This window comes from Argiope bruennichi, chromosome 9 (assembly GCF_947563725.1).
Source record: "Argiope bruennichi chromosome 9, qqArgBrue1.1, whole genome shotgun sequence".
In the NCBI taxonomy this organism is placed as follows: Eukaryota; Metazoa; Arthropoda; class Arachnida; order Araneae; family Araneidae; genus Argiope; species Argiope bruennichi.
In genome coordinates, this window is record NC_079159.1 from 6,248,162 (window position 1) to 6,273,261 (window position 25,100).

A 25,100-nucleotide genomic window follows, 5' to 3' on the forward strand; every position below is an offset into this window, starting at 1 on the left:
ATTGCCTTTTTAAAAATATTAATTCGTTTACCTGATTCGGTTGCAATGCCCATGGAATTTATCACTTATCGGTGTTATAGCAAGAGTTAAGAAGCACTCCAGATACATACTTTTTTGTTCTCAGTGATCATTAGTGATATGATGCAGTATTGTCTTTTTTCTTATATTGCTCATCATATTTGGGCTTAAAAATGACATAAACACACTAATATTTTGTTCGATGTCCATCTACACTCTATGCCCTCCTTTTTCTAAACCACTGAGTGCACCCTATGGGATACATATTGTCATGATTTGCCTTAGAGATTAAAAGATGCATATGTTTTATGGTTAAAGAATACATCTTTTGAATTGTCTGTTAATTTCAATATCTAATAGACACGCATACATTCCACATCTGTTGATTATCTTTAACACATTACAATTTGAATTTTTCTTACATTATACTCATTTGTCTAGTGATTAAGAGTAATAGTTAGAAAGGAAAATTTTTCAAAACCTGGCGAACATAAGGAAGTCGTCCGGTGAGTGTATTGCAAAAGAAGTCCAGCTCATTAGATAATAAAACGTGAAGCTTTATTCCATAAGTAAACACAAAACAAACACAATGAACAACCTTTGTAAAAATTAACAAAACAGAAAAAGACAGAAAATAGCTAATCAAATAATAGCAATAGGTATCATCAGATCGCAATGCGATCAACATCAAAAAGAGAATGAATTCGTTCATCTCTCATGTTTATATAAATTTTTTGAAAGATCGTAACATTACATGGAATTCTCTAGAAAAATTTCCAGATCTTAGTTCTTAATAAATAAAGGTCATAATTCTTGCATTTTCCAGAACCTTCAAATCTGGCGATAAATTTTTTATCAAGAATTGGAGGTCATTGATTTATCACTATTAAGAAGCATTGGAATTCTCTTTTTACAGTGATGATATTAACGTAGAAGGGAGCAATATGAAATATTTGTAATAAAATAGATTTTGTATCTGAGAGAAACACTGAGACCATTTATGAATGAAAATGACAATTTATTCTACACATAAAAACTGCATCAATATTTAAATAAATTTTTAGTTTATGTGACTTTTCCATGTGAAATACGAGTACAGGGTCATTAAGGGCGGAAGTTTGATCTCATTTCATTTTATCAGGGAATAAGCTAGAAAATTTCAGAAAAACCACTGCCATCTGTTTTTACAAATTGGTTTAATACAAATTTTATGTACTGTATTTAAAAAAGGCTGGGGGGGGGGGATGAGAGAAAACAGTGAAATGGCAATGAGCAATGTTATGGTTGATTATTAAGAAAGCGTTGTTTTTATTTGCTTTCTGGGTTTTAATCTTAATATTATTGCAAATATTATTTAAAGCTCTGTTGTATAGCGATGATTTGCGATGCAGATTTAAAGTTATATAGTAGTGATTTAAATTATTTACTATTATACGAATTTCCAATTATAACTACTTAGATTCCTAGAAGTGTAGATATACATTTGCTAGAATTCTTTTTTTTTTTTTTTTTTTTTTTCTTTAAGCTGAAAAAACCTGTTTTTGTGGGGGGGGTAGTGTAATTCAGAGGTCCCGGACAATTTTAAAAACTTCGCAAACAAATAAAATAAAATATACATATACGACTTGCAAAAAAGAATGAAAATGAAATACTTGGTTTCTCCTTAACCCCTTTTTTTTGCCACGAATTCCGAATTTATTGGTTGCACAATAAATCACTTGATGTTTCTGCAGTTGGTGGATTATTTTTTTCCGGATGATTATATGTTGGTCAAAAGAAACGGTTCAGAAATGCTCAATGTGTCATTTTTCCTTCAGGAGTTTATTTGTCAGAAGAAGAATCGCATTTATGCTGGAATATTATATGAAAAAATTATCAGCCGTATTATTTACATTTATTTATAATTTTTTGAGTTCTTGTGAAGCTTTTATGTGTCTTCAACTGTATTCTTTGCTCATGATGTGTTTTAATATTCCTATTTATATGTTGACAATATTGAAGAACAAGTAACTCTACTTGAGAAAATTGTAAGTTTGTAATCAAGTCTGGCTTAAATATGATAGAATTTAAGAAATCAATTCTTTTTAACATTTAGCATTGTTTTTGATGATGTAACAGAATCTGGACAATCAAATGTTTACGGTATCATATTTCCCAAACAAAGCAAGAAATTAGATTTTGTTACCTGTAAATGTATGTTATATTAAAAGACATTATTTAGCTTGTTATATAATTAAGCAAAGGAGTCAATGCTCATATAAAGCTTTTCAAATGCATCGTAAGACCGATATCTATTAAATATCTTTCAGAAAGAAAAAAAATGTTGGCATCGGAGTATAAAATAAGACATTGTATAGTTGTATGAAATATGCATGTACATTTGTCATATGATCGCGACATCAAGCGAAATAACAAGAAAACTTCATTACAGAAGTTTATTTACGAATATATATAGTTAGGAATATATGAGGAATTAAATAAAAATGTCTTAAAAAATTATTGCAGTTTCAAAACTGTTAATAAATACGTGTCCGAAAATGATTTTGCGAGTAAAAAATTGCTTTGGAATGAATTAGGGAATTATAAGTTTATTTCTGATTATGACTCCTGACTGATTATTTTATTAAAAAAATCAGTCTGCCATAAACTGATAATGAATGGTCGTTAAAAACTTTCGACTTATTTTATCCGCAAAAATCTCTTGAAAAAATCAAGCACATTTTAGAGAGAAAAGTACATAACTCAGAATAATAGCTTTTCTTTAAAGCCTGTTTTGAAAGCAATCCTTCTATTGTATAAAGGAAAGGTAAAATGTTTTTTTAAACATAAGAAGCAAAACAATTTGGCTTTCGTCATAATAGCACTGGTTCTTGAAATTGGGTAATGGCAATGATGTTTGATGTATGGAATACAGCTTTGAAAAATTAATCTTCTTTTTAAAATTCATCCAATCAGTTACAGAATATTCTGCTATTCCTTTATTATAATACTACGTAACGAATTTGTGAATTTTTATACATATGAATGTTAGAAATATAAATAAAAAATTTCAACCTAAAATTCCTTTTTAGAGTTTAAATAATTTAATTAATTTTAAAAAGACACTTTCTTATATCATGGAAAAAAATTAATAAATAACTTATCAGCTTATGCAACTCTTAAGTAATGCTGGAATAATTGAGTTTCTTTAAGCATCATTAGTTGCCACCAGATGGCATCACTACTTCCGGGAAATAATTTTAATTTATCGTGTGAGAGCTCAGAGAGTTGTGCTGGGAAAGCGCAGACGCAAGATTGTCGTATTCTATCGACTTGTTAAGGTCACCCCCCTCGTATCGTTGACCTAATTTTCACCAACAGCTGGGGAAAGCATGGCGGTAAGTTAAAACGCTCTTCATCGTTTTGTATGAAACTGATCTTTTGCCATATTTTGTTTGTTATTCTGTCATTCCAAGCTTTCCCGCCACAGAGCTTTACTTCACAATGCGTGTGTTCCTTTAATTCTGATTATAATGCTGCATCTTGAATAATTTTATTAGCTTCTTTTTCTGAAAATATATTATATCGATTTAAAAATATTAAAATAAAAATTAAATACTGCTCATAAACAATTTTTTAAATTGAATATATTTTTTCTTATATATAAAATGATGCATTTTTTTCTTTATTTTTAGGAAATAAAGGTTCCAGTTATATTTGTCATTGGTAAGATTATTACTTTTATTCTTTTTACTACGCAATATATTTATGAATCCTAATTATTACTAGATGATTAAATAATTATAATCATAATTCAAAAATTTGTTTACAAAAGTTTTAAAGTAGCAGAAAAAAGTAATAAAAAGTTGCTTCAACTTTCTGTTACGTGTTTGTTTTATTCGAAATGAAATGTAAAATATAATCATTTCAAAAACTTGTTACATGAATTTTAATATCTTTAATGCTAATTATTTTATTACTGCATTCTTTTTGCCGAAGAGGATAAATAGAAATATGTTTTTATTATTCTTAATTTTTGTTAAAAAGTATTAGAAATTTTTCTGAGATCATATTTTTGTCGAATAATGCAATTTTTATCTAATTCCTTTGTTTATTTTTCATGTATTGATAACTGCAATCAGAATAGCTAGTCAATTCTTATAGGAAAAAATTCCAAGCATGGAAAATTCGTAAGGCTTAAAACTAATCGTATTAATATGATTAGTCACTTTATAAATTTATGTTAATACGTAGTAACACTAATGCATATAATTACGCTAATATCTAGAAATACTAATGCTTAAGCTTATACTAATATTTAGAAAAACTTAAATGTATACTAATATTCAGTAGTATTAAAAATAGATTTATACTAATATAATACTAATGTACATATTAATATTAGAACTACTCGTGTGTCTTCTTGTATAATGAGTTTAATTAATTTGAAAACAGTTAGATAGCTTCAATGTTCGTTAGTTGTTTTTTTTTTTTTTTTTGTTTATTTATATATATAAAGGAATAATGAATCGATAAAAAAAGGAAAAAGAAAAGAAAGAAAATACAATGCTTAGAAAAATAAGAAAATTAATGCTTTTTGGCAGAAAATCTGTCATTCAACTTTCAGGTAAGTTAATGTTTCCTCATTTGTTTATACAAATTTGAGTGAGAATTATAATTAGGAATTGATGTGATTATTATTAAGTTATTCGAAGTATATTAAAATTAATACAATGAATATTATTTAAAAGTAGAATTAATTTATTACATTTAAATACGGATGAGTGCAAGATGCGAAATAAGAACTGAATTTCATGAATTTGATTTTTTTGTATTTTTATTTTTATTTACTTATTTATTTATTTATTTTGAAATATTATTTTTTTTTTATTATTATTATTTTTGGATTATATTTTTAATCAATACATATTATATTTCCATAATATTGAGAATAAGGTTAGTAAGAAATTATTACATTCTATTAATTAATACATTTTATTGAAATCACCTAAATTTTTGTTCTTACAATTCGATATAACATAGAATTATCTTTGTTTCCCCCTCCCCTTTCTTTGCAATAGTTTGGGAAAAAAATTTGTATCTTTAAAAGAAAGAAAAACGCAAAAAAAAAAAAAAAAAAAAAAAAAAGATAGGATGATCTGTATTCCATTTTTAAAAACATTACTCAAATAATTTGAAATTTTCGTATTTATTAATTTAAGAATGGCGCTTTAAAAATAATACAGTTTCGTAATTTGCTTTTTATAAAGTTCGTATGAATATTTTCTTAGCGCACGAGCATAATTTTACAGCTGTAACAAAAAAAAAAAAAAAAAAAAAAAACTTCTATAATTTTGTCATGAGATTGTACTGGCATATTTAAATCTTTATAGAAATTACGAATTAATCACGCAAATTCACTAGCATACTTCAGATATGGCTTTAATTTATAATCATTATGAAACCGTAGCAGCAATTAAATCTTATATAAAATATTTCAGTATTTGTAATTCTTTGTTAATTAATAAAAGAGAAGTGAAACTAAGTTACAAGTCAGAACATTCTCAGAACGAAATTATGCGAGCAGTCTATTTAAACTACGTGATTGAAGTTAAATGCTACAGTATAACCCATTTTGATTTCTTTTGCGGCACACCTTTATTGGTTAATAAACTGGTTAACTTTCGAGAGGTTAATAAACTAGTTTATCTACATCTTAAATCCTAGAATTGATATTTTAATATCAATTCTCAATGCAATTAAAATGAACACTCTTCGATAAAATTTGAATTGAAATTGAAATGCATTAATTTTGTCGTCTAACATAAGTTCTATAGAACAAAATTAAGATAACTATGATAATTATTTGAAGAGCCGTTATAATAGAAAGGCAGGATCAGAGGATCGCAGGTTCGATATCCAATTTCAACAAAATCGTGGTACACGGGTTTGGTGTGTATTAAACCTATCTCGGGTCAAATATCGTCATTTTAGTAAAGCGTGCAAGTTTGGTGAGTTGTGAATCGGATCGAGTATTACTTTGGTCATCTCACCACCGTTCAGATTTATGAGGCCAATCTTGAAATACCTTTTGTATAGCCTCATTTTGTTAATATGATTAATAATAAAAACTAAAAATAACTCTGTATTGAGTATTCGTGCTTACACTCCAGAACTTTTTTTTATTTTTCTGTATGAATCAATAATAATAAATATTATCAAATCAACGCTTTTCCATCCTGCTTGTGTTCTTGATTCATTTCATGCTCTAATACAGTTTTCATAAAGTGTATGATTTTTGAAAATATTAATATATATAACTACAATTTTTATTAATGTAGTACTGTAATTTTATATTTTAGTGTAGAATTTTATATAATAATTGTTATAAAATAAGAAATTGATCACAGTGTAGCAATGTGCATAGTATAAATGCATTTCATTCTGACAATTGTGGTTTTTCATACGCATTTAAACGGTAAAATAAAAGAAAAATTATATTGTATACAGAGTGTAAACTACTTCAGATTTGAAACTCTACAGCATCACAACAAAACAACTTAGTCATTGTAAAAAGAAATTAAGTAAAGCGTAAAATGTTCTTCTAACGAAAAACGCTTAATTAGGGTCCTGTTAGGGATATTTTTCATTGCACTGCGAGTCTTTCTTCTCTCTCAATTTGCACTAAGATGGCAACCGCACATATAAGGCGCTCTAGGTTCAAGATTTTAATAATTTATTTGAAAGCGAATCGGTTTAGCTTGTTCAACGTGCATTGGATCATTAATACGAAATTTTTTCCGCAGGAGTATCACATTTAATTTTGTCACTTTAGTAGGGAAAAAAAAACAACTTTGTTCTTTTACCCAAGCAGAATCTCTGCACTACCCAAACGCAGTTCGTGAAAATCAATTCGATCTGCCAATTATTACTTTAAAATTGTTCAGGTGGTGGTTAGAAAGTATCGAGAAACTAAATTGATTCAGATTTTGCCCCATAACACTGAAAGATGTGCAAAGATTGTCCTAAGAGTTTAAATTAGAATTGATTTGGGGATTTCTCGAGTTCCGATTAAGCATGCACGAATTTATTTATTTATAACTTTACAATATTATTTTACACTGTAATTTGATAACTGTTTTTGTTAATGTTGTAAATATAAGTTTTTAAATTTCGGTCTTTTATTAATTACTCTAAATATCATATAATTTTGTATTAGAATCTATTCACATTACGTCACGATCATTAGATAACGACAAAAAGAATAAAACAAACTCCCTTTCGCCAACTATACTTGCTAAGTCATTTATGACAACTAGAGGTAAAACAATCATTTTATGTCTCGGTTATCATATATTCTCGCTATTCCAATGCAATTACATTTTTTACTTTTCGCTCTGACATCAAATATTTTTTCCTCCTGCATAAAAAAAATCAATGAATAATTTATTTTAATATTAGCTGATTGAAATTGACATATAACATGATCAACGTTTATGTGCAAATTTAAATTACTTGCATTCCAATATCCTGTTTCGTTTTTTTTTTTTTTTTTTTTTTGTGTGTGTGTGTGTGTGTGTGTGTGTGTGTGTGTGTGTGTGTGTGTGTGTGTGTGTGTGTGTGTGTGTGTGTAAGCGTAAGCAATAGAGTGGACTGAAATTTGAAACCATCGAAAGTGGCGTCCTCCAGACTTTTTGGCATACTTTATATATTATTCCCAATCCCTCGCAAAAAAATTATGGATCTTGGGTAAGGAAGAGAACACCGTGCACGACATTGACATACAATAGTTACGAAATATTAACCTTTTGGCGTGATTTTAGCATATTTAATGAATCTATCTTATGATTCTTGGCGAGTTTATTGGCTATTAAGCACTGGAATGCGGTTAATAGTAGCCGAAAATCGGATTTGTGTTTTAGAGACATTTTTCCCATTCGGTTGAAATCAAAATTTGACACAGAATTACAACTGTAGTCACAAAATCACATACCAAATTTCATATATTTAAGTTATTCCATTCTTCTGAAAATACAGACTGACAGACTTTAAATTCCTTATTGAAGTTGGCTCAAAATGCAAAGGTCTTTACATTATAGATGTTGGATCTGTGTACTGAATTTTATCCATCTAGCTCTATAGTTATCACATTAATTTATATTCGAACAACTGGGCAGACGGGCTTCCTCTGAATGTATTTTGCTCAAAATTTGATAGAAATTTACAAATTTGATGTAACGATCATAAACTAAATTTCCTCCGTCTATTTTGAAGTGTTTTTAATTCATTTTGTCAGAGACAGACAGACATTTTTTTAAAAATGCCTTTTCCGAACTCATTGTGGTCTAAAATGTGGAGATTTGGCAAATTATCGAGTTCGAATAGTACAATATTTTCTCTATACTTCATATATGAGAAAGTAAAAAGTACATAAATTTCATCATAAAAATTCATCAACAGCTGTTCGCTGTTTGAGCTTATGATGGGAAATCAAACAAATTATGTAAATGAAATCACTGTTAATAAATGTTAAAAAAAGGAAAGGAAAGGGGGGGGAACCGTAGAAAAAACTACTATCTTTAAATAATTTCCATAAAATGTCTTTGTTGACATGATTTCATTAATTATATTTAATAAATAATGCAAAAGAATAGGAATTTTTTTAAATAAAATTGTCCTGCAAGAGTTTTTATAATCTCAAAATAATTCTTAAATAAACAATCTGGGATCTGCATCTATAGTAGACTTGTTCTAGAATAAAGTTCAATTACGAGATTTTACTAAGCAAAAAGTCGCATATCCCAAGTTCATCCATAAATGCAGATCTTAATGTAATATTTATGGATATCGATTCTCCATTTTTGAAGATGTCTGATATCCGTGTTTTTTAGTCCTCACGTAACGGGAATCTTTTTTCTTGTTTGAAAGTATAAGCGCCATTGAGACTAGTCGGGAAAAGAAATACCGTAGCAAGCAACTATGTCGCTATGCAATCGATCCAACAGTTTCCAGCTAAAATTCTCGAGTTATTTTAAGCTGATCAGAAACTTTGCTGAAATGTTTCCTACTTTGCTTTCTTTAATTACTTGGGAATGTTTTTGACCATACAAACTTCAAAAATGTATTTCTAGAATTAGAAACTTGAAGGCATAAAAACAACTCTTCATTAACAGAAACTTGGAGTAGGATAAATTTTGATAGCAATTTATGTAACAGAATTCTCAGTTGTCTAACTGAATTTTTTTTAAGACGATTCTTTTAAAGATTATGAAATCCTTGTAAGACGCGAATCCTTTTAGGGATTTTATTTATTCTGTATAAAATCTTTTAATTTCTTTGTATTTTAAAAGTTATCATTAAAATGCATTAAAGTTTGGAATAATTATTATTCAAAGAGATAATAACATGTGTCATTTGTAAGTCAAATTAATGAATACAAATGAACAGTATAGAATCTTGTATATCACCGGAAATATTCGATATTTTTACCGTTTTTTTTTTTTTCTCCAAGCTTTTTTGACAATGTCTTACGTCGGAGTCGCAAATGTCACTAAACACATCAATTTGTATTCGGCAGCATTTTCTTTCAAATGGCTGTTCTCAATTCGTCGGTTGTAGTTTGCTGAGCTAGAATATATTGTTTCATATGCTCCCCAAAAGAGAAATATTAAATTTATTAACAAGTAAAATGAGTAAATCGGAAATGAGATTCAGTATGTGCCAGAGAAGAGATTTAATGTTTAAGAGAAGATATTTAACGTCATAATCATATGTTAATCAGAAGTACCTAGAAAACAAAACATCGCTCGGCAGATTTTTTTTTTTTTTTTTTTTTTTGTGAAAATCATAAATAAAATCCTAGCCTATGGCTCGTTTAAAGTTATAAGCGAAATCTAATTGAATTGTAAACGCAGGATTGAATATGAGAAAAATGCATAGGAGTTCGAAGTCTTAAACACTACTCCCTCTCTGATACGCTTATATAGGTCATGTAAAGCCACATGGCAATTTTTAATCATAAAAATTTTTGTGTGTTGTAAAATTACGTTTTCTTAGGAAAAACATCTGTATATAGTTAATATGGACATCTATATAGCTAAATTTATAAGGCAAAACCTTATACAAATGTGAAATTCGATCTAAATCGTTCGAGCAGTTTCCGAGATACACGAAATAAATTTGTATATATATACCAAGATAAGCCTTCAATCTGTGTAATTAATTTCAATGGTTATTAATATATTAATTACTATCTTATGTATTAATTAATTAAATTTAGATGTATACTCTAGTTTATTTTTTAACATTTTTTCGAAATATGTACATAATTATTTGGGTACATTCTGTAATTTAATTCTTGCTATAAATTTTTAGCGGCATTTTCAAAGCGGCCTCATTTCTGATCATTATACCATGTATCTTTATTCTTTTAAGATGATAGCTTGTGGTATTTTTGTCGACTGCAGATCTAAAAACGATGTAAACTAAAACAAAAATATTAATGCTTATCTATCAATATGATAAGTCGTATCATCCTGTTGCATTTTATCGTGCATTTTATCGTATCAAAGCGGAATCATTCCATTTTTTCATCTCCTATCCATATTAAGAATTTTATTAGAATTAGTAACACAACGATATTTCGAAAGGGAAGAATAAAGTATCTAAACGAAATAATCTTAAATTTCCTCAAAACAAAAATTGCATTTTTCCGAATCTGATTTTTCTTTAAAATAATTTTATATAATTTCAAATAAAATATTTGTTTGTAACTCCTTATTCATGTGCAGTAGGTGGTAATAAATTGCTTTAATTCATGTTTTTCATGTTGCAATTGCATATTTTTTAAAGAAGTAACGGCGCTGTTTGTGCGAATGTTTGATATTTGCTGTTGTCCTAGTAAATTGTTAAATCAAATGACGATGATTTGTTTTCAAATTTTGAAAAAGTGGAATGAGTTAAAAATTTTGAAAAGTATTCAAATTTTGAAAAATTGAGTTAATTAAGTTTTGAAGCATGGTCTTTTAAAACATGCAGGAAACATTTTTGGAAAAATTTTAGGATTAAAATACTTAGAAAAACTTGTGAACTAAATAAACTGCAATCAAATTTCAAATATTTATTTATTCTTGTAACGAATATCTTAACATTAAAAAGAAAGTGGCAATCAGTATTGATTTAAAAACAAAATGGGTTTTGCTTTTTTTAATGAAAAGATTATTTTAGAAGATAATGTATCTTACGAATATATCACTTATATGAATTTTTCGATGTGTGTGCGTTTTTTTTAAAATTTATTTATTTAGTGAAAACTTAAGAGTTGCGATTAGTAACATCGATAAAACTAAATTATCTTAACTAAAGAATCTTTCGCAGGCTTCTGTTGGGAAAGAGTAGGAAGTTTTACAGAATGAAAGAAAACTAAAACTGCCGTTTGGCTTTAAGAATAGATCTTCTTCGTCGATAAGGCAAAATGCCAAATAGGTTCTACATTCTTGGTTACAAGCCTGAAAGCAATATAGCTCTTACTATTAACTGGATCAGAGTTGTAGGAAACAATTACAACATACTTACAGCAAAATTCTATTCTATTCAAGAAAGTTTAAAAAAATTATCTGCTAAATTTATACCATGTCTATTTAATGATTTAACGACGAACGATTTTTGTCATTACTTTTGAAAAATAAATAAGTACTTTCTGATATAAAGTTAAATTAATATTTCAATCATTATTTTTATCATATTTCTAGTTTATTAAATCGTTAAAACTACATTTTTGAAGCATCCGATTAATAGATTTTGCATCTCTTTCTCTTACAAAACGTTTAATATTGAATTTTATAGAACAGAGAATTCCAAGTTTTGTATCACTTCATTAAAAAAATGTGCTCGCCATTTACATTTTATATATATATGTTACTGCCAAAGCCCGAAATCGACCAGTTTGCGAATTGGCCGTCCAATTCGCGAACTGGCCAACGTTGCTGTAAACTTACCGGCCAATGCCCGATCTTTTCTTGATTTCGGGCTTTGGCCGGCCAATTCGAGAAGTGGCTTGGGACGATCGGCCAAAGTAGGAAGAAAGGAAGGAAGAGCACACTATTAAAAATTATCATCATCAAGAGCACATTATTATTTAAACACTATTAAAAATGAAGTATTTAAAAATGAGTACTTCTGTGCACTGTTTTTTTTTAAGTACAATTGTTTCAGAAACGACTTCAAATCTAAGTAACACCTCTGAGTAAAAAATAAGCTTGTAATATATAAAAATATGATCTCGTGTTATTCTGTTCTCATATAAAAACCATAATTGAAATTATTCAATGGACGTATATGTTGTAACAACGTGATAGCGTGAAGATTAGATTTGCGCCCTTCAAAATGAACGAATTATATCTTGAGCAAAGGCGTTGTGTATCGTGTAGGAATACAAAGGTAAATTGAGTACTCAATTTTCAACTACTTTTAAGGGTGATCCCTACTCTTTTTCTGCTCCATGGACCTAATGTTAAAGATCCCAGATCACATTGTCTCCCCAAATATCGCTTCCAAAAATATGAAATTTTTTGCAAAGGCAAATAGCAAATATAAGGGCTAATTAAAACAAATATAAAGAAAAATAGTTTTGTTGTTAATATCATTTAAAGACATTTCTTTGTTGGCGCCATCTGCTGAATTTCACCTACAACATGTCCTTATTTATATTTTATACATAAATGTCATTATATTTATTTATGACTAGTCGCCTTTGGCGACCAGCCGGTTCGCAGTATCAATGATCACTAAAATTTTCAATTAATGTAACTTGCTCACTTAGTAGCTTTTTTTGCAAAAGATTTTTGAGCTTCATATTTTGGTACTTTATTGGTATGATTTGGTATGATTTAGTCATACTTTTATGTAGGCCTTAAACAGTTCTGTTCATTATACTACTTATCACGTTCTCTATTGTTCTGTAAGCATCCATAAAATTTCTACTTTAAATTAAAGTGGAAATGTTAAACTGCAATCAATATAAAAGCTTTTATACTGAAGCTAAACATGTCTTTTTTTAAATATGAAAATTGAAATCAGAGTCGTTCGGTAGTGAATTTATATGTGCACTGCAGAATAATTTATATAATATCTCAAAAAAATTATTTAGCAAAAATTTCTCTGATTCATCGTAAAATTAGTTTTTTACTTTCAAAAGACTTAAATTATGCAAATAAAAATATTTTATTTTATTTCAGTAAATAAATGAACTTATGAAAAAATTACGAATTTTAAATTTTACACGGTCTTTTGGTCCCAAGGAATCCTATTCTGCGAAATACTCTTGACATTTCAACTTTTAAATAAATAAATAAACGTTCCTATCTTCTGCGATAAATCTGACCGATTTATGAAGTTTTTATGTATCAGTTTTAGAACAGTCAACATTTTTATAATCAAAGGCCAATCACTGTCGAGAAACCCTGGCAGAAGATTAGTGTATCTTCATTGAGGCAGTTGGTGAAGTAGTCTAAAATCGCCAGTTTTTATAGAAGAGCGATATTCAAATTTAATAAATTATTCTGTCTTAATGAATGATTTTGTTGATTGGAGTTCAACAATTTTTATTTAAAATATTGGTGTCTCAAGAATATTTTGTTAAATATGATTCAAGGGCAGAGGACCTATGTAAAAATTTAAAATTCCTTATTCATCGGAGCATTTATTGACTAAAGTTACATCAATTATTCAGTTCCTTTAGACCATTTTGTTAACAAATGTATGCCCCAAATTAGCTGATGGTCGCTGATTAGGATGGAATGATCATCCTAAGTATATTAAATCATGTTTGACTTAAATGAAATTGTTTTATTGAATTAGTAATATAAGTATTGTCAAAGCTCATAGAAAACTTTTTCTTCTTTTACTTTTCAGAAAATATCTTATTTCATTTTTTTTTTTTTTTCATTTTATACAGACACCTGCCGAAAATTGCAATTTTATTTATTAAATTTGCAATAATAGTTGATTTATCTTAAATTTCTATCAATGTGATGGCAACACGTTGATAAAAGCTTTTTTTTTTTTAATTTGACGTGCTCGTGCAGATTAAATTTTATTTTTATTTTGATCGAAATATATTATTGAAAAATATGGTTAAAATATTTCTTTAAAAATTCGTTAAAAATCTAAGCATAATTTATAAATTAAAACATTGGTATCATTAAAAAGATAATTTTTTGAGCTTTAATTTGATGCAAAAATCGATTTTGTGCTGTAATATTTTCTGAAGTTATAACGACAAAACGCCGAAATTACACTTAATTTTTAATTAATTAAAATTCTAATTAAAAATTAAAAAAAATAGCTTCAAGTTGCACATTTCCGATCTCCAAGATATATATATATATATATATATATATATATATATATATATATATATATATGCCAAATTTGATAACTGTATGTCAAACGGTTTGGACTGTAGAGCGCCAATACACACACACACACATTGAGCTTTATTTATACTAAGTACTGATTATCACATCGGGCTTTAACCAAGGATTCCCGGCCACTTCGCGAAATGGCCAGCCAAAGTAGAATATACAATATTAGTTGTAAGTACTTCGGACTTTGGCCAAACCTCTTGGCCAGTTCGCGAATTGGCCGTACTTCGGGCTTTGGCCGTAACATATATATTAAATATGTGCACCAAAAGAATGTTATATTAATTAACCATTTAATTTTTATGTAAAGATATTATATCACCAAAACTAATATATCCTTAGAGGTACATGTAACCATGATTTGAAAAAATTATAATATAAGCAAATGTATAACATATGAATTAAAATTTATTATTATTTTTATTTCCTTCCTGCATCTGTAAAATCGTTTTAAAGGAGCTTTATTTTTCAGAGTAGAGCTCCAAAGTGGCGAATTAAAAAAATTGTGTCGCTCAAAAGTCATTAGCCGACTAATGAAACATCTAGCAGAATCGGCTAAACTATCCTTAATTGTATATGCAGTCATACATTGGGCGTGAAGCTGTTATTAACTAGTGTGTTAGAAACTGCATTTAAAATAAGTTTGTGCCAAGTATTACAGTTGATTCAATTCTACATAACTAACATCATCATTATGTGTGTAATATTAAAACTCAAGACTATGAAAAAGAGTGGTTGACTTGTTTACTGAATACAATTGAAAATGTGAATTGAATTATTATTTTATTTTCTCTTTCAGACGTCTGTAAAAAATTGAAAATCAATTTATCAATATCTTCAAATAATAAAAAGGATTCAGCCTAATATTTTGATCAGAATTATTTAAAACTCGCTCTGAAGCTGTTATATTTAAGTATTTAATCTACTCATTTAAACAACTTGCATCAGCACCAATTTTATCACAACGTTGCAGAATATTGATGATTTTTTCATTATCTCTTTCAGGTGGGCCAGGTTCAGGAAAAGGTACACAGTGTGAAAGGATTGTTCAGAAGTATGGTTTCACTCATTTGTCTACAGGCGATCTTCTGCGAGACGAAGTCAATTCTGGTTCGTTACGAGGAGAAAGGCTAACTGATATCATGAAAAAGGGACAGCTTGTACCCAACGTGAGTACGTTGGGAATGCTTTTAGTTTTTATCTGAAATTTTACAGAGTTAATTTCAGTACTATGCTGGTAATTTGATTTGAAAAATTCGAACATTTTGTAAGCAAATATTGAAATATAATATAAATTTGAAATTATTGGAGCAACCATCAGCACTTTAAAAACCAGGAAAGTTGAAGCTTGCCATTTCAGATATGAAGTCGATTTTATTGTATTCACAATTTGGTTTTTGGTTCTATTAACGCCTTTTACTTTTTCTTCTTTCTTCCTCAGTCACCCCTACTGTGTGTGTCACATTTTTAAAAACTTACATTTCCATAGAATAAATATATAAGAAAATTAATGAGATTAATTATATGCGGGCCTATAATGCTTAATTCTTGTAAGCATTATAGGCCTGCATATAATTCAGAATCTTACCTTTTTATTTCGATCATGTGTAAATTTGATTTTTTTTAGCTTGAATGTATTAAAACCCAATTTTGTCTGATTAAAGCAAAGTCTGATTAAAGCAAAAAACAAAAAAAAAAGGAAAGCATTTTCATACTGTAATATAGCACCGTGTTGCCTTGTGTACTCGCACTGTTCACACATCCCTTTTGTACGCCCTGTCAATGATGCTATGGAGAATTACCTCCACTCTGATGACAGAAGGCACTCTCTACAGGAGGGCTGGACCGTGGTTGGCGATGACAATTACCTCTTTACATTCAATTACTGTGCATGAAGCATGAGGACAGGACAGTCATTCATTCAAACCCTGAACACTTAGATAAAGTGATGATAACTTCAGCACGATTATAATTATATTTATATATATGCTAAAATTCAACATTAATTATGAAGGGCAAAAATCTAAAGAAAAATTGACAGTTCGTTCGACGGATATGTGCCCATTTACGATCCCAGACGATCTTCTCGAGTCACCTAATGGTAAAACCTGTTTTGTGTTAGCCTTCCAGTAAAAAATAAATTCTGATCTTTTTCGAATAAAAAGAAGCTAAATTTGGTCATTACTAATCTTTTTTAAAAAGAGAAATATGCTTTTAAATAAACACTTTTTAAAGACATCTCTTATACAATGATTCATTACGTCGAATGCATACTTCATAACAAGACCACGAAATAATCATTCTATTTTTCTTGAACAGCTAAGGAACCATTGTTCCTGTTCCTTTATAAAATTAATGAAGCGCGTTCCATTTTTTCCTACCATTGCTTCTACGGGAGATCGTGATTCATGATTCTGTTTTACTTGGTTATTGTAGTACTGATAATTCATTTTTCGGTTATTGTATTTAAATCATTTTTCTACTTTATCGGGTTTATCTTGAAACTTCTAAGAATCAAGCAAATAATTTATTACTTTTAATCAAAGATATTCGCCTCGTTTTTCTTCAACATATGTAAGTGATAACAAAATATATAAGTAAATTTAAAATCACTTTGTAATAACAAAATAATACATAATCTGATGGTATTATACATATTACGGCACATATATACATATCTACTATTACTACTACTAATAATAATGTATGTATGGTTTACAAGAGAAATAAAAACTGAAGTTACAATTTCACGAAATTACAACAATAATTGTTGTAAATTACAATTCCGCAAGGGGTTGACTGTTTGTCGGTCTGTACTTTCAGAAACATGTAAACATGATAACTCAAAAATGAAATTATTTAGATACGGGATTATGTATGTAATTTTGTGACTACAAGTGTAGTCCTGTGTTAAATTTTGGTTTCATTCCGTTGGTAAAATGCATTTAAAACGCAAATTCGATTTTCGGATACTATTAACAGCATGTCAGAGATTAATAGTCAAAACACTCATCAAGGATCCCACGGAAAAATTCAGTGAAAATGCTAAATTTCTGTCAAAGATAATATTTCTTAATTATTGTACGCCAGTGCAATGCAAGGCGTTCTCTGGAATTTCTCTTTAGCATTTTCACTGAATCTATCGTGTGATCCTTGGCGAGTGCTTTGGTTATTAATCCCTGGCATAAGATAATATTTCGTAATTATTGTATGTCAATACCATGCAAAACTTTCTTGGGAATAACATCTTTATTAGAGAGTGTGTGCGAAAGTATATGGGGGACCATTCCCACTGTTTTCTCTAAATATAGAACAGCACTGCAATCATAAATGATCGTGGGAAGGTGTTAATGCCAGAAAGTGTTACGCCTTGCATTGCATTGGCATGCAATAATTACGAAATATTATCTCATGCCAGAGATTAACAACCAAAACACTCGCCAAGGATCACACGATAGATTCAGTGAAAATGTTAAATTTCTGTCAAAAATAATTACTACTGTACGCCAGTGCTATTCAAGGCATTCTCTGGGATAACACCTTTATTAGAGACTATGCGAGAGAGTTTAGGGAAATCACTCCCACTGTTTTCTCTGAATATAGAACAATACTGCGATTGTAAATGATCGTGGGAAGGCATCGAAATAGCGCTAGAAAGACATCTCATTAGCGCTTTGAAGGCTATCGAAGTAAAATAATAATAACATCTATCTTAAATGAGGCCTAATTATTGAGATGTCTATGCGAATATAAGTGAAGAAGCCATGAAAATTGTTTAGAATCATTTTTATAATGATGAGGAAGATTGAAATGGAAATTCGAATGTCAAAGTATCTTTTACTCTAAATTACTTTTCCTCAAAGAAAAATAATGGTTTTGAAGAATTCCTTAATACGATTAAATGAATTTTATTTTTATTGACAGCGATTTTGAAATCCAAGTAAAATGTTAGCAATGGAGATTTTACTTAATACTGATTTATTGATTAACTAGATTAACATTTTTATGTGCGTACCAAAGTTAACATTTTTATGTGCGTTAAAACTTACTTAACTCAAATAATATATCTTTGATAAAATCTCAACCTTTCTATAAAAAGAAAGATATAGCAACATTTAAAAATCGCTATGGTAGAGGTTAAAAAAATCAGCCGGGCATTTTATTGGACTTACTATACCTTTTTTAAATAAAGAGAAAAAAATGAATTGTAATCGAGAAAGAATTAACTTATTGACCTATTTGAAGAAACTTAAGGGCATGAGTTCTTTTGAATTATTCATACAAAAGTTATCCGCTTATTGAACATGAGCATGTTATATTTTCGTATTCGTTTAAATTTTTAGTTGAATAAGCGTCTAGGTGTATTTCTTGTTATTTTTCTTTGTATCGATCGTTGCTTTTTATGTTCTTAAGTTTATTTACAGTTGCTATGGTGTTAATGATCCATGACATATATATTTTTTAATCATTTTAAATACAGTTTTTCAAAAGAATATGATTTCGATACTTTCCTAATATATACGTTATCGTTAAATTATGAAATCCGTTATTTTATAGATTATATGATATTTTATGAATTAATTAAATATCCTATAAATAACTAATAAATCATAATCAGTTATTTCATAAAATTTCTAGGAATTATAGGAAATTTCTAGGAATTATAAGAAACTATCAATAATCAAAAAAGCAGTCATTATGAAATTCAATTGAAAGTAAATATTTCCTGAACCCAAACTAATAAAAGATACAATGTATTTAAAGAGCGCTATAAACTAATTAAAGAGCAATGAAATAATTTATTTATTTAGCTTTGTAGAAACATATATCAGTAAAGATTATCTGCTTAAATTTAAAGATATAAATGTTTTTTACAAAAAAAAAAATTAATAGAGAGTTCCCATCATGAGTTATTTAATATAAATTTCCACATTTCTAACAGAAATATACTGCAATCTCTCTTAAGATAAAGGAAAAATTAAATCCTTTAGATACTGAACCGCCATTACAATACTTCCAAATTATCAATTATCTCTAGTAATAATAAAGGATAATGAGTGCTTTAGAGGACAAATCGTTAGACTTACAGCTACAAAATTTGTTATAGATATACTTTGGAAAATGGAAATGGTTACCACAAGGCAATTTTTTTTTTTTTTTTTGAAAATTTTATTCGGATTTTAACTAATTAAAACTTAGTTTATGCTTTGGAGTTTTCTGCCATAATTCCAGAAAATATTATGGCAGAAAATTTATTTTTACATCACCTTGAAATTTAAAAAATTATCACTTTTATGATATCATTTTAATAGTCGCACAAATTATTTCCGAATTTTTTCATTTTTTTTAATTTTGTCCGATTTTCATAAATACATTACATTTTTGTACTGAAATTCAAACTATTTTCATCGTTTCACCAATTATTCAATCGCATGATTTTCTTTCATTGTTGAAAATGAAGGATGGGGGTTCTGTTTAATCTCTATGAAGTTTACATGATGAATGGAAAAGTGAAGTTACAATAGTGCGAATATTGAAAGATAGACGAGCTAAACGGAATGACTATGATATCATGGAGCTTGACTCTATTAGCTTGATTCATACACATAATGAGAGAACAGAACTAAGTCTATTAAATACAGCTTTATGGCCTTCAAAATTTGATGCTTAAAAGTGTATTGTTGAAGGATTCATGAACTTCAAACTATATTATTTTAGATATTTAATCCACTTTAAAATCGGCTGTCGTCAAAAACGATTAAGCAATCATTTTTGATGTTTTAATACTCTTTCTCTTCTGAAGAAGGGAATTGTTGGCTATTTTTCAATAAGAATAAGCAAAAGTTCGAAAATTAAGTTATCTTTAAAGTAAAATTGTAATGATTCATAAAGATATCTAGATCCATCTTATTATGAATCATCGTGAGAATTTTAAAAAAATTAAAACTAGACTTTTTTTCACTAATACGATTATAACTGGCCCGTTAATGAGTAAGCAAATTTTACAAGTGTGTATGCAGTTTCAACAGGTTGTATTTCTATCCTATAACATTGCATTCTAATAAATTTTGATGACTAATATTAAAACGAGCTTAGATTACAATTATTAGCAATCACATTTCCTCCTGAATTATAATTTTGTTTATCATTTGGTACGAATAAGCACATCTTCTATTTCTAATTCTTATAGATTTGAAATTTCAGTTTGTCTGAAGTTTTAGTTTACACTTTCAGGATTGTACTCTCTTGTATACATATTCACTTTAGCATTTTATAAACAATATTCAGCTTGTCTTAACTCAGAAATAAAATTCTACTCTAAACACATTGTAAAGTCTTGCACTGTCTTTATTTTTTTAAATAAAACTTTTTTTTTTTTACTAACTACTGTAGGATAGAAATTATTTACAACTCTCAAGATCATAATATTTTTTTTTCTTTTGTTGTGTTCTGGAAAAGAGCAAGTAAATATCCATAAATAGTAATTTTATTGCAACGTGACATTAGATTAACGGCAACGTGAATGTTTTGGGGCACGACACGACTGTTACGATATCTCCAGTTCTGGTTTGTGGAAATGCATCTTCCGACTCAAGGTTGTTAAGTTACGAATATGCAGTTGTTATAAATTAAAATGTTAGCCATTGTCTAAACTATGGTTACAGTAGCGCATCTTCATTTAAAACCGCATCTAATAACTAGAGAGATAACTTGAAATTCGATACCCCATAAAAATTTCTCGTTAATCTGTAAAAACTTTATCGATTTGAAAGTCAACTTAGAAATCATTTCATGTACTTGGATTAGGCTTTGAATTGGGTTATTAGGAAATAAGATTTTATTTTTTCTCTCCATTTTTCTTCACGATATTTGGGTTAAAAAAATCAATTTCTTCAAAGTAAACTAAAAACTAAATGGATGTGTGTGTGTGTGTGTGTGTGTGTGTGTGTGTGTGTGTGTGTGTGTGTGTGTGTGTGCGTGTGTGTGTGTGTAAACTATTCAAGTTACTGTAATTTTTTTTTTATTATTATTATTAAAGCATAAGTTCTTTTTACACTTTAAATCGGCAGAAAGATCTCAAATATCAGATTACTTCTCGATAATTTTATTTATATTTCTATTTTATTTATCTATCTACATTCAAAGGTACAGTTTCATATTAAATAGAAGTTATGATCTAATTACAATATGAACAAATTTATTTAAAACGAAGTAGAACATTTAAACTCGAATACCAAATTAGATTTAAGAATTTAAGATATTATAATAAATTATCATATTTTGATCTTAAATTGATGAAATAAATTTAAAAATCAATAAGAGTAATATATATTTAATTTTTTTTCTATAATTTCTCTCTTTATGAACTGAATTTGTTTGATTAACAACTGTAGTTTTGGAAAGTTGTAATGGATGTACAATAAAAGTTACTAACACTCAAGTATGTACCTTTAATTTCGAATGGATTTATCTATATTTTTTTCTTATCATTTACTTAACTGTCTGAAACTTATTGAGTACCTTTTTTTTCGATAATGTTCTGAAAGATAATTTTGTGTTGAATTTACCGCATTCTTCAAAGATATTATTTAATAAGTGATAAATTTGGAGAATGTGAGTTGTAAACCACGGATTTCACTTTATTTTTAACCTTTAAAAAATGTGATTAAAATTTATCACAAAAGGCCCCAATCAGAATTATTATTAAAAAGTTTTTTCCCATTAATTTTGTAGATGGTAGTGAAATTATGTCAAAATGATATTCTCATCAATGTCAGCTAGATTTTATAAGTTTTCGTTCACAATTTCTGAATTAATTTAGTTGTTAGATGCGTTCTGTTACATTTGTCATATAACCACGACGTCACGTGAATTTATCACACTATGAAATCTTTAAATATTTTGAAATCTATGCTTCATTCCTTTGATAGTGTTTCACTGAATATCATATGCTGAAAAAATGGGAAGTTTCCGCATTTTCCTTATTTACTTATTTTCTATGTAAAATCGGAATTCTGAGTTTCCAATACCATGTAAATTGATTCATTCAGTATGGCTAATAATTAATTTTATGCTTATATATCCTTTGATTATGATATAAATTTATCTTTAACTTTTTTAATGTTCAAAAGGTGAGATTTTTTTAAAAAAAATTATAATGTCTGTCAAAACAGATTTTTGATTGAATGTTCTTGTTTTTGTATTTAAAAATAATTCGTAGTCATTCTGATAATCAGTTTTAATTATTTAATTTTAGGAAGAAGTATTAGCTTTGTTGAAAGAAGCCATGTTGAAAAATTTAGCAAATTCAAATGGCTTCCTTATAGATGGTTACCCTAGAGAGGTGGGACAAGCAGTAGACTTCGAGAAACAAGTGAGATTTCTTATTTTTCTTTAATTTATTTATTTCTGTCTTTGAATCACAATGAAAATTGCTAAATACATTTTGTATGTAACATTCTTATTTGGTACTTTCAGAAACTTTAACAAAAGACAAGTACAATTATAATATTTAGATCTGGCTGTTTGTTAATGGATCTAAAGTAGGATAGAAAAAAAAAGATTTTTATTTCTACATCAATATTTCTTTGTATTAAATGCTACGCAAATTTATGTAATTTATTTCACTGCTTTTTTACATATTTGCTACATTTGATGCTTACATTTGATAATTATCCAAGTTGACAATTGAATTTAATACCTTAATTATCCCCATTTTGAATTGGAGCTGCTCTATGGAGGCCATCTATGAATTGGATTCGTTATTTTGAATTGGTAATGAAGCTGTCGTTCAGCCCTTTTTCAGTATTATCACATCATTGTGACAGAAAAGAATACTAAAACTATATCTGAAACATAAGGTAATACAGTACACTTCCAAGTATCCGGCCTAATGTGGCGGATAGGTAGGCCGGATAACAAATAAGCTGACTAGGCTAGAGTTCTATGAACTCATTTCTTTGTCCACTCAATACCAGAAGACAAAGTTTTTATACCAAAAGTCACTATTATAATACTTATTTTCTCATTTCTTATAGTGTACTAAACTCTCCATTTATCTCAAGCCGCGTAGAATGTGAACGCGGCCCGGCTAATCATACTGGTTGCTGGTTTTTGCTGTTACACCAGAGTCTAGAAACTGTATAGCGCGTAATTTCTCCACCATAGTCACTACAATTTTTCTTCGTTTATCATCCATTTTGAAATCTTCACTGTGGTAAACTTAAAAAAATATTAAGCATGACCTAAGAACAATTTACAAATACTGTATGTACTATTCAGTTATAACAGTGTAACAGTGTCTGTTACACACTGACAAAACAATGAATAATGAGCTGCTCTTTTCCTGTAACAACTTGTATTTTGCATACGACACTTACGAGGATTGTAGCAGACGCCCCCTTACAATCCTTTGGCAGTGTTGCAATGTAACGCCTTGCCTTCCTCATTTAATTACAACAAAAGTAAACTAGACCGGAGAGTGCGGAAACCGATAATCTCGAGTCGGATGCCCGAGAGTGTACTGTAAAGCTCGAATAATAATAAGCTCGAAGAATTTACTTGCTTTAATCAAATTTTCAACTCTAATCCGATATTAGAAATAATAAATTTGTTTTTAAAAAAAACCATAAATGTATCGTTGTTGACGGTTTATTTCGTGATGATTTTATTCCAAAAATGTATGCCATTCCTTAAGCTAATTCTATCTTATCTTGGAGATGCACGGGATCCTTACCAGTGGAACTTTTTCTTCTATAAAATACATAACTTAGGTATCAAATTGCTATATTTTTTTTTCTTGTAAGCCTGTTCTTTATCATAACCCATGCTTTTCTTCCCGCTTTCAAAATTCTCTTCCATATGTTGATACTTTCCGTTTATTACATTTCGTTATGTTATAAGCTTTTAATGACATGAAATTCATCTCCTTTCATTGAACTTATAAAAACCAAACTAAATATTAGGCTGAAATGATTCCTTGTCTGCATCTGTTATAATTAATTACTTAGACCAAATCGGAATTTTATAAATCATCGTAGGTTTAAGGGGACGGTAGACTCTGTTAGATATTTTTACTAATTATTCACTTAGGATTATGAAATTTTTATGCATATGTATTAAAATATAAATAAGTCAAATACCTTAAAAAAGTTTTAACGAAATATTTTTTAATTAAAAGAAATATAATTTAAAATCATTTCAAAATATTTCAGGCGACTTAATTTTTAATATTTTATATTGTTTTTTTTTCCTTATTATCCAATATTAATATATTTAGAACAAAACTGTGTATGATTTTATAATTCCAATTAAAAGCTATTTTTTAGAAATTTTTTTTTATGCACACCTACTAAATTTTCATAGGGATTTTATGTTTCTCTGAACTAAAATTGACTTTTAATTTATCTAAAAAAAAAAAAACTCAAAATATAAAATGCTTACCCTATTTTCTTTTAATGTTTAACTAAATCTTTATTATCAATTTTATTTAATTTCTTCAAAAAGTAAGACGCCTGGGACATTTCAAAGATATTTAAACCTAATTACAATATCGTCTTGGGAAAAGTCATAAGGTGTACTCTTTTTTTCTCCAAGTCTTTTAAATATTTATTTTAATGAGCAATACATTTTATAACATTATTTTAGCTGAATATAAGTATATATTTTGGTGATGAAATG

General features: G+C 28.4%; 1 protein-coding gene across 2 annotated transcripts in view; it reads left to right on the top strand.

Annotated features, from left to right (window-relative positions):
• Nucleotides 1-3,267: 3,267 nt before the first annotated feature.
• Nucleotides 3,268-25,100, top strand: part of LOC129985188 (adenylate kinase isoenzyme 1-like) — a 32,083-nt gene continuing 10,250 nt past the window's right edge. Inside the window, exons 1-5 of one of the 2 annotated variants that reach the window (XM_056095117.1) lie at nucleotides 3,300-3,395; nucleotides 3,693-3,723; nucleotides 4,517-4,624; nucleotides 15,426-15,589; nucleotides 22,678-22,794. In XM_056095117.1, coding sequence (XP_055951092.1) covers nucleotides 4,564-4,624; nucleotides 15,426-15,589; nucleotides 22,678-22,794 — 342 coding nt within the window. In that variant the 5' untranslated portion in view covers nucleotides 3,300-3,395; nucleotides 3,693-3,723; nucleotides 4,517-4,563. Of the gene's footprint in view, nucleotides 3,396-3,692; nucleotides 3,724-4,516; nucleotides 4,625-15,425; nucleotides 15,590-22,677; nucleotides 22,795-25,100 lie in introns of both variants that reach the window. The other variant, XM_056095118.1, reaches the window with a different exon arrangement.